Source organism: Armigeres subalbatus, chromosome 2 (assembly GCF_024139115.2).
Source record: "Armigeres subalbatus isolate Guangzhou_Male chromosome 2, GZ_Asu_2, whole genome shotgun sequence".
In the NCBI taxonomy this organism is placed as follows: domain Eukaryota; kingdom Metazoa; phylum Arthropoda; class Insecta; order Diptera; family Culicidae; genus Armigeres; species Armigeres subalbatus.
This window is the reverse complement of record NC_085140.1, coordinates 179489488-179502841: the sequence shown is the minus strand read 5'-3', so window position 1 is coordinate 179502841 and position 13354 is coordinate 179489488. Positions and strand designations below refer to the sequence as shown.

At 36.9% G+C, this 13354-nt stretch overlaps 2 protein-coding genes across 3 annotated transcripts; one reads left to right on the top strand and one right to left on the bottom strand.

The window, feature by feature from the left end:
- Positions 1–4521: 4521 nt before the first annotated feature.
- Positions 4522–9320, top strand: LOC134215559 (uncharacterized). 2 transcript variants are annotated; one of them, XM_062694722.1, is made up of 3 exons: positions 4522–4965; positions 8214–8853; positions 8906–9074. In XM_062694722.1, exons 1-3 carry the CDS (start codon positions 4612–4614, stop codon positions 8932–8934), a joined length of 1023 nt encoding a protein of 340 aa, XP_062550706.1. In that variant the 5' UTR covers positions 4522–4611; the 3' UTR covers positions 8935–9074. The 2 variants fall into 2 exon arrangements, with proteins under 2 accessions (XP_062550706.1, XP_062550704.1); XM_062694720.1 differs by having other exon boundaries at positions 4524–4965; positions 8214–9320.
- A 2684-nt stretch (positions 9321–12004) lies between these two features.
- On the bottom strand, positions 12005–13354 carry LOC134209404 (uncharacterized). Its single transcript, XM_062685391.1, has 3 exons — positions 12850–13354; positions 12481–12784; positions 12005–12195 (listed from the first exon to the last, which is right to left on the bottom strand). Exons 1-3 carry the CDS (start codon positions 13309–13311, stop codon positions 12005–12007), a joined length of 957 nt encoding a protein of 318 aa, XP_062541375.1. The 5' UTR covers positions 13312–13354.

Below are 13354 nucleotides of genomic sequence, written 5' to 3'. Positions count from 1 at the left end.
GGAATTCATCTCATGGCTCCGATATTCATATCATCAAAACCAAAGCAATGGAAAGGAATTTGGATTGTTTATTATTTTTGTGATTTTTCTCAGCAGTGAGCACGCATGTTGACAAAAAGAGGCAACGAAATTGGTGCTGCATTTCTTTGTTTCCCGTGAGATGAATATATGTTCAGTGAGATGGAGATAGGAACAGTTCCCTATTTAATTATATTCAATAATCCCGTGCACAAGAATTCCGTATTTCCGTAAATTCATCGATTTCCGCAAAAGTTTTTTTTTCCGGAGAACACTCAGAAGCATGTAATAAAAATTCTCCAGGATTCGCTTATTTTTTTCCTCGCTACATCTCCTGATAAAGGTAGCCGCACACCTCGGGAAAATTTTCGGCTGGAATTTGGGCCCCGTGCATTTTCAATTTTCAAGAATCTCCCGGAGGAATCGCTCAAGGTACTTCCGGGGGAATTTATGCACGAAACTTGCGGAGCAATTCCTGAAGGATACTTCGAGTAAGTTGGATTCTAGAAGGATTTTCTGGAGGAATTATATAAATTAATTCCTAGAGCAACTTCAAGAGAAAATCCTGGAACAGTATTCAAAGATATTCCTAGAAGTATTTTCAAAGGAATTCATCTCGAAAAGATCGCTTGGAAAAAATATGGAGGAATGCCTGAAAGATATCGCCAAAAATTCAAAAAAAGAATGAAAGAATCTCTGAAGTAATTTCTGGCAGAATTCCCGAAGAAAATTCTGAAACGCACTTTTGAAAAAAGTTTTTGGAAGAATTTCAAAAGAAATTCTGCAGAAAAATAATTCTATTCGGTATTCCTCAAATATATTTTTCTGACAATTCTTAGGGATTTTGTGAACGGGTTTCAAGGGGAATTCTCAAACTACATAATTCCATCCACCGACCTAATTTAGGACACCATCTGTGAGAAAAACCTAAATGAACTTATGAATACATAACTTCCCTAACAATTATTTTTAAAACAGAATCTAGACAACAGTACCGGATTAATTTCATTTTAAACTATAATAACAAATACCTATCACAAAATTCCCGGAAAAAAGATATTCAACGCGCATTTTATTTTAATAAACAGATAGATTCGTTTCTCCCTTCTGCTTGTTTATTCCGCCCAGTCCCACCCACCCACGTGGTTTTGACAGTTGTAGTACAGTTGTATTGGTGAACCCGGTGCGAAACCGTGAAACAACACAGTGCGAACCCGACAGCTTTGGGGTTGGAACTAGTGCGAACCTAGTTCCAACCTGAGCGAATAAAAAAACACTTTGACAGCACTTAGGTTGGAACTGGTTCCAACCTAGGTTGGAACTTTTTAAAAACGAATTCGACATAAGTAATTAATAACTTTTTTGGAAGAATTTGGCCAATATGTTTACGACTTTGTTGAAAGTTAGCAAAAACTTGTAAAACTTTTTGTTTACGTTTAGATTATCAAAAGAAAAACACAATGCTGTAAGTTCACTGACAGCTTCTGAAGAGGAGGAAAAAAATGATTTGAATACACGCTAAATTGTTTTTACCTCGATTGCGGATTTCTACACTGAAAACCAAAACTACCCAAAAGTGGGTTGTTTGCACTCAAAACCGTGGTTTGGGCCAATAACCCAAATTTGAGTAAAATGACTTTTCTGACACTAGGTACAGTATCCCCCCGCTTATCCGGACCTCGCTAGTCCGACGACTCGTTAGTCCGGATCTCGCTAATTCGGAATTTTCCGGATTAAAAAGTATCAACACCCATTTAAACCCATTATGCTGTCAGTTTTCAAATGTGTGCTGTGATTTTGTTTTGGTTCATTTGTATGGATTTGACAGTCGGATTGACGAGAGAAACCTCGATAGTCCGGCCATACATTTGTCGGATCAGCGGGGGGATACTGTAGTTTGCCTTTAATCCCATGTAAACAATTTACCCAAAGCTGAGTTTAATTTATCCAAAGCGGACCTTGATCAACCCAAAATAGAGAATATTGAATTTACTCAAATTTGGGTTATTGGGCTGAAACAACCTCGGTGAGGTGTTTGCATCTTGCTCTAGTTTTGATAGCAATCATGGGAAAGAAAGGGAAAACTACCCAAATTTGGGTAAATTTTTTCTGCGATATTCTCAATAGTGCGTATATTGAACTCAAAGTTTGGGTTGATTTATCTGTCCGCGTACACGCTACACGCTCATTTTTTTCTACTCAATAGTGAGTAGTTTTGTATTGCCGTCTCTTTTTTTCCCACAGTAATTTTACTCACTTTTTATAAATTTGAGTGGTTCCACTTTTTTTCAAAAAGTGAGTAAAATTTCTGTGGGAAAAAAAGAGACAGCAATAAAAAACTACTCACCGGTGAGTAAAATCAAAATGAGCGTGTACACGCTCAGATACACGGACAGATAAATCAACCCAAACTTTGAGCTCAATACTGATGAGAATATCGCAGAAAAAATTTACCCAAATTTGGGTAGTTTTCCCTTTCTTCCCCATGATTGATGTCAAAACTAGAGCAAGATGCAAACACCTCACCGGGGTTGCTAAGCCCAATAACCCAAATTTGAGTAAATTCAATATATTCTCAATTTTGAGTTGATCAAGGTCCGCTTTGGATAAATTAAACTCAGCTTTGGGTAAATTGTTTACATGGGACTAAAGGTGCCGTCAGACGTTGCAAGCAAATCACTCGCGACGAGCATTTTGCTCGCAGAAAGTGACAACTGTCAAAAATTTGCCTGTCTGACTACACTGAAAGTGATTGCATGCAAACAAATGACAACTCGTAAGCAAACGCTTGCTTGCAATGTGTGACTGCTAAGCGTTAAAAATTTTCAACTCGCAGAAACGAAATTGCGCTTGCTAGTGCAGCACTAGCAAATTTTTCGCTCGCAAAAGTGAAAACGTTTTCAGGTGGCAGTGTTGCATTACAAAAATAGGAATGAAATTAGATTTTGTGGCCGAAAAACAAGTTTTTCGTTTTTGTTTATATTTGCATGAGAGTAAATCAGACATTTGCTTAAAGTAAAAAACTGCTACGTGTGACTGCAATTGCGAGTGCTCTCAGAAATCATTCGCTCGCACGAGTGATTTGCTTGCAACGTCTGACGGAGCCTTAAGGCTCTGTCTCATTTGGAGAATTAAACTGAAATTAAACTTAAAAGTGACGTTTCAATAATTATCGAATAACCCTGCTCGCAGAGTATGATTACTTTTGACAGATATCGAATCATTTTGCATCGATGTCTTATTGGAATTGCTGGGTAGCACCAGCCATTCTTATAACCGGGTTATTTGCTAATTTTCGAACTGTCACTTTTAAGTTTAATTCTCCAAATGAGACAGACCTATTATTTGGAAGAAAAAAAGTACCCAAAATTGAATATTTTTAATCTTACTTTTGAGTTATTTTTTCTCTTCGCTTTCATCCACTCATTCTTTTGTTGTCAAAAAGAGCCAAACAATCCAACGACGCCAGTTCAATACGGGAAGCCAATTTTGAGTTTTATTACCTGAGGTCGAAATTGAGTGAATTAAACTTAAATTTGGGTCAATAAATTTTCCGTTGGGTACTTTTTTAACATGGGAGTAAAGGCAAACTACTTCGACCCTACTTACTCAATTTTGGCTTCCTGTACGGATGTTCGAGGTTGGGTGAATTAAACTCACTATTGGGTAGTTTATTTCTTCCGTGTATAGATAGTGGAATATATAGATGAGCGAAGATAAATCCTCTGTCTCCAAACGAACTGTCAAACGTGTCTCCAAACGAGCATGACGTCACGATTTCAATGGAAACGTTAAGGGCTGTGACGTCATATCCGCGTGTGCACGGGCAAAAAAATCGACTCAGCCATGCTTTCGCTCATCTATAGATTCTACTATCTATAGACAGACCCTAAAGGTAAACTACCTAGTGCCAGAAAAGTCATTTTACTCAAATTTGGGTTACTGCCCCCAACTATGGTTTTGAGTGCCAACAACCCACTTTTGGGTTTGGTTTTGGATTTTGGTTTTCAGTGTACCTAAAATTCGATTTTTTTATGCACACGGTAATACAGGCATACTCAAATATTGCTTTTTGCATTGAAACTTTTCGTTTCGTCGTTGAAGACAATGACATTTGTCTCCAGCGACTGCTTCCCCGATAGACCTTTTACACATGTTTTTCACTCATACATTAAATAATACTGTCAAAACTTGCATTTGACAATGAAAAATTCAGCTAAAAGCTCTATTTTTTGACATCGGTGCACTCACACAAACACTCGACAATAAATGTCAAAAATCAGGGTTACACACTTATGCTACGTTTACACAAGGCAAGTGAATTGAACAACTCAGTTGAATTCCATCGACTTGACCATGAATTGAACATGTAAACATTCCAATTCAACCCAATTGATCAATTGACTTGACTTGAACGAAAGTTGAACCTGCTCAACTTTTTCATTCAATTGGAAGAAAAAACAAAACAAAGCAAACTGACACATTGAAAAATAAACAAACCCAGTTTGCATATTACGAAAGAATCTCCCGTTTCCTAGTCCGTTGCCGTCTTTTAAAAAGTGTAAAAAGTTCGTTTTCAGTAAAGTTTTAAAAATGTCGCGGTGGTCGGAGGATAAGTCGCTGGTCTTCGTGCAGCACTATGAGAAGTATAGGTCCTTGTGGGATCCATCATATAAGGATTACCGGAACCGGGACATCCGGAACCAAGCCATAAAGTTGTTATCAACGGATATGGAATGCTCCGGAATAACGATGACGACCGACGATGTGAAGAATCGTATCAAATCCATCAGGACCACTTATGCAGCAGAGAAAAGGAAGATTGAGAAATCGAAGAAGTCAGGCTCGTCGTCGGACGACATATATCAGCCGTCATGCAGTTGGTACGAGGTTGCTGACCGGTTCCTGCGAAAGTCAGCAACCATCAGACCAGTGTTCGAAAATCTGGTAAGATAAGTTTCTTTATTTTTATTTGAGAGAGATGCATATTCTTAGCAGAAAAACTGCGACGGAAGCAACCGGGTTTTGATTTTTCTATTATATAATTATATTATATTCTCTACTGAAATTTGTATCGATATACAGACAAATTACCCAACTTCGGAAGTAAATAGTGCGCTGAATTCTCATGAGGATGCGCTAAGCAACGCATAGTTTAATTTTACAGAAAGTTCCGAGGAAAGTTCTTACTTCCACATCTTAATTACATATGTGCTACACCGACAATATTAAATTTTAGTCAAATATAGTTTAGGTCCGTTCATAAATTAAGTTATGGTGTAGGGGCTTAGGCCGTGCGTTACGATCCATACAAAAAATTAAACCTTTCGTACAAAAAGTGTTACAAGGTGAGGGTGGGGGTTCAAAATCATCAAATTTAGCGTAACGTAATTTGTGAATGAACCCTTTTTCGCGGTTTTCGGTCGAGTCGATTATTTATTTAAAACAAGAATGACTGTCGCATCTGTCGAAAGTAAATAAAACCATCAGAGCGTGTCCCAGATTCCAAAACAAGGAACATAAAATTTGGGATTTTTTTCAAAAACTGCACATTTTTTGTATAAGTAAGTTCAACAGCATCTGACTTAGCATTATGCGTTAGATGTACTACAGGAGTACAATGCGGTAAGTGTTTTAAAATTTGACCGCTAGCCAGTTTCTGAGACCTCAGGCCAGTTTCAAATTCAACCCGACGTTTTGTTTACATTTTCATTTTGATTTCCAGGATATGGGAACCATGTATCGTTCGAAAACTTAGAAAACCCGTGAGACATACGAAGTGTAACTCAGTGTCATTTTGGGAGCAAGCAGTAATTGATCAAGGGAACTTGGCCGTGCAGAAGAATTATAAGATGAAACCCCCAAAAACTGATGAACGCTTCGCATTGCTGGTCAATTCGGGGAAGAATATCGCCGATTTTGGATTAAATTTGAGGGAGGAGTGGTCGTGAGGGAACAAACGAGATCAAATTCCAGTTCTACGAAAAAAGAACAGGTGCGGAGAAGTTACTTTGATGTCAAGAATGTGAACAACGATGGCATTGTACACGCTGAAAATGTAAGTAACTTTACATATAACAATAAAAATAATGCTGACACTTGCATCTGTGTCCAAAGAATTCAGCAGCAGTGTCCAAAGAAATCAAAGAAATATTCAATAATGTCACAAACCAAAGCTGGTGAAGTACTGAGCGTATATAAGGATACCGCGGATAATCAGGAATATGAGGATTAACTAATGCTTATGATGGACTACGTATGCGTCATCAAACTGTAAAACAATGACCATTGTTTTACAGTTTGATCCTTTACTATCCTCTATTGACAAGAGAAAGTGTATACATGTTTTGAAACCCAACCCGTTCGCGTTAAGAGAGAGATTGATGATAATAGATAAGTTGAATAAGTAAATAAGTTAAACTGCTATTTGATTGGTTCAAGAAGTTGAATCGTATTCAACGTACCCTTTACAACAGTGCTCTATGTTGAAAAGTTTATAAGCTGCAGAGAAGGACACCACAATTCTTTCTCTGTAGTTTATAACCTATTTTGTATGTTTTGTGGTTCAATGATTTACTTCCTCCCTATTCTAACTTTACTTATGTATATTCCAACAGCTATTGTTGGAAAATTTTCATATTAATTAGCGACAAGGCTGCCTAATCATGTTGGAAAATGCATGCTATCATGCACTTTAGATATTACGTATAGTATCTTCTTCTTCTTCTTCTTCTTCTATTGAATTACATCCCCTACTGGGACATTGTCGCCTCGCAGCTTAGTATTCATTAAGCACTTCCACAGCTATTAACTGTGAGGTTTCTAAGCCAAATTACCATTTCTGCATTAGTATATCATGAGGCTAACACGATGATACTTTTATGCCCAGGGATGTCGACACAATTTCCAAGCCGAAAATTACCTAGACCGGCATCGGGAATCGAACCCAGCCACCCTCAGCATGGGCTTACTTTGTAGCCGCGCATCTCACCGCACGGCTAATATTGTGGACACAAGTGTGTCCCCCATATAAGGAGTGCCCCCTATCACGTATAGTATATGCCCCTGGAAAGTAGAAAAATTGCTTGACCAAACCTGGGAACTTGAAACCAACCAGCTTAAGAATAGTTTGCTTTACAGACGTGTTTCATACCACTGAGTTACGAAAGGCACGTAAGTTTGATAGAATAGTTGAGTATAAATAGATATTACATTAACACAACACTACGAACACCGTGATAAAATTACTAACGCGGACTACCGTGATCATTGGTCCTTCTTTTTTCTTCCTTATTCTTAATTTATTATTTCTTCTTCTTCATTCGTTATATCTTCTTCTTTGTTTCTTCTCCCTTTTTTCTTCTTCTTTGTTCCTTCTCCCTTTTTTCTTTCTCTTTCTTCCTATTCCTTTACACCTTTTTTGCTTGAATACATTAATACTAAATCCTAAATTTGCTTTTCTACTAAATCCTTAAAATGATACATATAAATTAATGTGTCCCTAAATTTCGAAATACCTGAATTCCTGAATCCCCGAATACTCACATTATTAAATTCCTAAATATCCAAATTTATACTAAATATCTGAAGTCCTTATCCTCTAATACTGAAGACACACTTGTGGTACAAGTACCACGGTTATATACCCTATACTGCCGTGAATCGCATAGTTGTCCCATATGAATAGGAAACCCAGCAAAGATGGGACAGATATGCGATTCACGGCAGTATAGTACATAATGTACCATGGTTTTCCACGTTGTACCAGCATGGTACAAAGTGATACACTAGTGGTACAACTTGTGGTACAACCACCAGTATGTCATAAGTATAAATCTCTAAATTCATGAATTCATACATTTATGAATTTCTCTATTTTATATTTTACAATTTCCTGAATTCGTGAATTTTTAGTCCCAAGTTTTCAAATTCGTGAATTGTTAATTACCTGAAGTCACAAATTTTCAGAATTCCTAAATTATTAAACTCCTAGAATCCGTAACTCCAAATCCCTAAATTAGCAGATCGGATGGTTATAAGTGCTAACAACGTTATTTTTCCTATACACAATTCGAAATTAGTACCAATTGTCCGATCCGGCAAATTCATTTTGGGACATATTTCTAAAGCAAATATATATACCCTAGTGTTGTAAAATGATTAGTCATCGCAAAAATTCTCCTTATATGTTTCAGGATTTGAATTCTCAAATTTCCTCGCCGATGATGAGTACCAGTTATCAGGATCATATTGATTCTGGCCCAGAAGAAAATGAGGGTAATTGCAGCACACAAAATCAAACAGGATATGTGTCGTCGAAAATTAATAATAAGAAAAAGCGTAGACAGAATCCAACCATCGAAGCTGTGAACAAACTGGAGAAAATTTATGAATCAAGTCGGACAGATCTAACAGAGGACGAGTACGATATATTCGGAAAATACATCGCCGCGAATCTTCGAAAGCTGAGTGTGCTACGTGCCTTGGATGCGCAGGAAAAGATCAATGCAATACTATTGAATGCAAGAAAACTGGAACTAACAACGCCTTCAAGCATGAACCAAACAACCAGAAGAAAGGATAGATTCTCTTTTGATTGCAGCGGAGTACTGAACGATCATGCTGCACCTCTTTATGAAACGCAACCGAGCACCCAGTCGAGCATAGTATTAAACGACCATTCTGCTCCTCTTTATGAAACGCAACCGAACACCCAGTCGAGCAAAGTATTGACCGATCATGCTGTTGTTCTTTATGGAACGCAACAGAACATCCAGTCGAGCAAAGCAATTCAGGATCATGCTGCTATTTATGGAACGCAATCGAGCAAACCAGGTACATCTGCATGTACGCGTGTACATAAATCGAATCTTTGCGGCTCGGCCAGTTCAAGAAGTACGCCACCAAACATACTGACGCAACGTAAAATAAGTACACCCGTATTCGCGAGTACGAAATCTTCACCTCGAACAGCTGTATATGGCGGAAAAACACTGGATCATATTACTGGTCACGGCAACGTGCGTAAAAGCGAACAACCAAGTTATCAAAACTCATCCGATAAACCATCGTATAGAAAGCAAACAGATATGGACCCGGTAAAATTCGTTTACAAAGTAAAGGCAACAAATGTCAACTCAAAGCATGAAGTGATTAATTCAGTCGGCGATATAGTAGAATTAAACGACGATATTCAGGATAATGATGCTACTGATTGGTTGGATAATTCATTTGGCGCTGAGGATTACGGTCTAGTGGACGAAAGCTCGATGATCAGCGAAGATATGTGTTGATAAAATGTGTGTGAACCAGGTAAAAGGTTATTTGAAGAGTAGTATAATTATGCTTATTATTGATTAATATGTATGTTTTTTTTTGTTTCAGGATTCGTTTACCATAGCCTAAAAACTTCTCCTTCAAACTTTTCTTTGAATTTTTGTTCTTCTGTTTTGTTACTCTTAACAGAGTAATCTGCCAGGGAGTATATGAATAAAATAAAAACTAAATGTAATATGTAGTAATATTATACTACTAGTAGAAAATCACACTAGTGATTTTTACACTAACTCTTTCTAAGCCATTGGAATAAAATAAGAATAAATTTCTATTTTTAATCAATTTATTGGTCGTGCTAATTTATATAATTCTGTTTCAGAAAGAGTAAATTGCATATCACAATTGAGTTTATATTATTGTTTTTTTTTTGTTTTAGATGTTTCCTTCTTTCTGGCCCATGAGAGTTTTCCAGAATTTGTTACTCGATCGTTTTTCGTCATTAAAGTGCTTAAGATAGTAAAACATAGGAAGAAACCATTTGCGGCCCAGAGTCATTGGTTAATTGTATTAAATGGGATTTGATATAACTATATATTATGTATCTATACACACAGAAAACGAACATTGATGTAAATAAATATCTTATACTCTCTTCATAAAAATTGATATATTTTATTTAAATTGAGAGTTAAAACTTTCGCATTGAAAATAATATATTTTATTCAATAGTATTTTTCGTCGGGTCTACGTGTGAATTTAAAAGTATGCACTTTCATCGTGAAAACTGTAGAAGTGTCAAATGAAGCAAGAAAGACAACAAAATATTCACTGTGCGATGAAAAGAGAGAGCCATATTTTTGTTTTGAACTTCACATGCCGTGAGCGTGAAACCGACTAGAAAGCTAAAGAAACCCGAAGATAGAAAAAGGAATTTTCTGTGGATTACGGCTTTTTTTTTCGTAAGTTTAGCAAAAACTTGCTCCCGATAAACATTTCACATTTAAGGTAAGTACGCTTAAAACATTACGATAAATCCTTTACAATGATAAAATTTTGTTTCCAGCTTTGAAAAATTCGAAACATTGGAGAACTGAGATGGTGCTTTCACCGGAGCTGGGAAAAGGTGGAAGTTTTCTATCCATCACCTTCGACAAACTTTGAAGACCAGGGATTTCAGTCGCTTAGATGGTGTTTTCGTCGGAGCATGGGCGGGTAAGCGGTCCTCCAACATCGTTTGTCAGCAATTCTCCGGTTCATCATAGTTCTTGAGAAATGGTAAGTCTAAAAATCAACCATTATACACATTTTGTCTCTGTTGGTCGATTTTGGATAAATAAATGTTCACCTTGATTTATACACGATTTTCTTAGATATTACATATTTTTTCATCCATTAAATAGTTTCCCATTCCCTATCTTATTTCCAGGCATTTCGGAGATGATTTCCCATGTTTCCAGAAAACAATATCTATGGCGCCAAGTAAGGCGCAATATTTCCTACATTACGTCCTTGACGAGCGACGTTGAAACGAGCGTTGAAAGTAGTTTTAGGAGCTGCTACGCAATTGTACATGCTGCATAAAATTATGAAATAAACAAAGCAAAAACCAAAACCAAAACCATTCATTATTTAATAACAACGAAAAATGAAAGGTCAATGGGTAATGGATTGGAAGGTTCATTCTTTGGACAGACTTTTCTTGCAAAATTATTACACTCTTATTATTAGTGTGATCATTTCTATTTGACAGTTCTACAATTTTATTCAAAAGCAAACTTTTAATTTTCAGAACGGTATTCAACTTTTGCACCATGGTTGACGCAAAAGTTTACGTACTTTTATTTTGAACATTCACACCTCTCTACGAAAAAGAACCAACGCAACTTTTCATTTTTACCAACGGTTTTTTTAATTTAAATAATGATTTTTCTTTCTGTGTATGAACATGATTTTGCATTTCTTTTTAAAGATTTTCTCACCAATTGATTCGTCTTGGGATCAGCAAGTGAATGTGGCAAGAAAAGTTTAAAATTTTCAAAACGCAATATTAGGGTGAGTTATGAAGAACCCCAATGAGATTGCACAAAAATTTATTTAGAATGCCACATAATCAACTCAGTAATCCCAAGCAATCACTTGTGACGAGCAAATCGGATTTGTTCGGGTTTGACGTTTGCTCACTTGTCTGATTCGCGATTCACCCACGTTGGGTAAAAATAATTAACATTAACATCTAAGGATCAATCACCACCCTTTTCAACTTTCATTCAAAATTGACAAAACATAAGAGCAAATTTCCCCTAAAATTCTTGATTGATAAATTAGTTAAATACATAATTTAATAGCCTATTCAGATTATACTATTTATTGTAATAAAAATCGTCAAAAAGAGTAACCTGATGCCAATCCCCATACATTCAATTTTCTTGCTTCACTTCAATATTATAGGCTTTAAGGAAGATTAACATATGACGTAAGCTACTTTTGAGATTATTCGATCCCCACCTCTTTCTGTATCGTTTTTGTATACCTTGTACTGTACTAGCTTAAAATCGTGAACCCTCTTATCCCTCAAATTATGAATGTCATTTTTGAATGGCTCCTTATCACGAATTACTTATAATATCAATGAATATTTCTCTGAATTGAAAATAATTCAAACAGAAAAGGCATTTTATTTTATACAATAAAAAAAATAACCAAACAAAAATTAAAACTTAATAGCGTCCATTTGCCACGGAACTGCACCACTGGTCATGAAATAATCTGCATACCCATTTCGTATTCCTGCCGCTTCTCTGCTGTAGTTGTTACTGCCATGCATCTCCAGTCTTTCTGTAGCACTTGTTACTTGTCTCCAATATCCATACAAAATCTCTCCTGTATCGATGTCTTCGATATCTACTGATCCACGTGGAGTGTACGCCGATGGAGTAGTTTTCGTAACCAATTGTGAAGAACTACTGCTGTTCTAACCAAACTTGTCACTTTTCAGGCATCAAAGGAATCGGTCTTTCAAAAATTCGAATTTGGCTACCAACAGCCCGAAAGCGTTTTCTGATACTCTTCGAGCTCTGCTTAATCTATAATTGAAAATCCGTTCTTTCAAGCTCATATCTCTTCTCGAATATGGTTTCATCAAAAAAGGTTTTAGCGGAAAAGCATCATCTCCAACAATAACACTACCAGGAGGATTTTTGAGCACATCGAGCTCTAAGTACTGCAACAGTAGGCTTTCTTGGAATAAACCACCATCGGAAATTCTTCCTTGAGCACCAACATCGATGTAGATGAAGCAATAATTCGCATCTACGAGTCCTAAAAGAATGATGCTGTAAGATCCTTTGTAGTTGTAATAATCTGAGCCGCCATCAGGAGGGTTCCTGATCAGTATGTGTTTGCCATCTAGCGCACCGATACATCCAGGAAAATTCCATTTAATTGCGAAGTCGTTCATTACACTTCTCCATTCTTCGGTAGATTTCGGTGCCTGTTATGGAGATGAAAATATATTCGTAGTAGCAATGTCGTTCTTTCTGTTTTATGTTTTATTACCTTGATGTACTCCTGAAGAACTTCGTATATCGCATCCAATGTCTCCAACAAAAAACAAGAGATAGAACATTTCGGCACTCTGTATAAAAATTCTAAACTTTTAAAGGAATCACCCGTGGCCAGATATCGCAGAACAACCTGCAATCGTATCGCGGGGCTGATAGCTATACGCATCATGGTATCCTGTTTTTGTATTTTCGGCGCCACCTTCACCAGCAGTTCTTCAAACTGACTGGCACTCATACGAAATAAGTTCTTGAAATCCAATGGGTCCTCCATCCGCAATTCGTTCACCAGATTTTGGGATGCTCCCAGCAACATCCTTCGTTCAATCCATGGTCTTACCCATACTCTCTTCTTTTTTTTCATTTCTTTTGTCAGATCATCAGCTAATTGTCCTGCCATTGCCGAAACAATTTCCAAAATTGCCACTCTCACTGTTGCGTTCCTGCAACTTGCCATTTTGAAACAAACTACTCAATTGATGTGCGTGATCTGAACTGAA

What these genes read in the sequence shown, in the direction of transcription:
- LOC134215559 (XM_062694720.1), top strand. Translation starts at nt 4,612, where the DNA reads ATGTCGCGGTGGTCGGAGGATAAGTCGCTGGTCTTCGTGCAGCACTAT. An exon ending in GACCAGTGTTCGAAAATCTG is followed by an intron (nt 4,966 to 8,213) that starts GTAAGATAAGTT and finishes TATATGTTTCAG; the next exon opens with GATTTGAATTCTCAAATTTC.
- LOC134209404 (XM_062685391.1), bottom strand. Translation starts at nt 13,311, where the DNA reads ATGGCAAGTTGCAGGAACGCAACAGTGAGAGTGGCAATTTTGGAAATT. An exon ending in TTCTTCAGGAGTACATCAAG is followed by an intron (nt 12,785 to 12,849) that starts GTAATAAAACAT and finishes TCTCCATAACAG; the next exon opens with GCACCGAAATCTACCGAAGA. An exon ending in TGTGCTCAAAAATCCTCCTG is followed by an intron (nt 12,196 to 12,480) that starts GTAGTGTTATTG and finishes GTGGATCAGTAG; the next exon opens with ATATCGAAGACATCGATACA.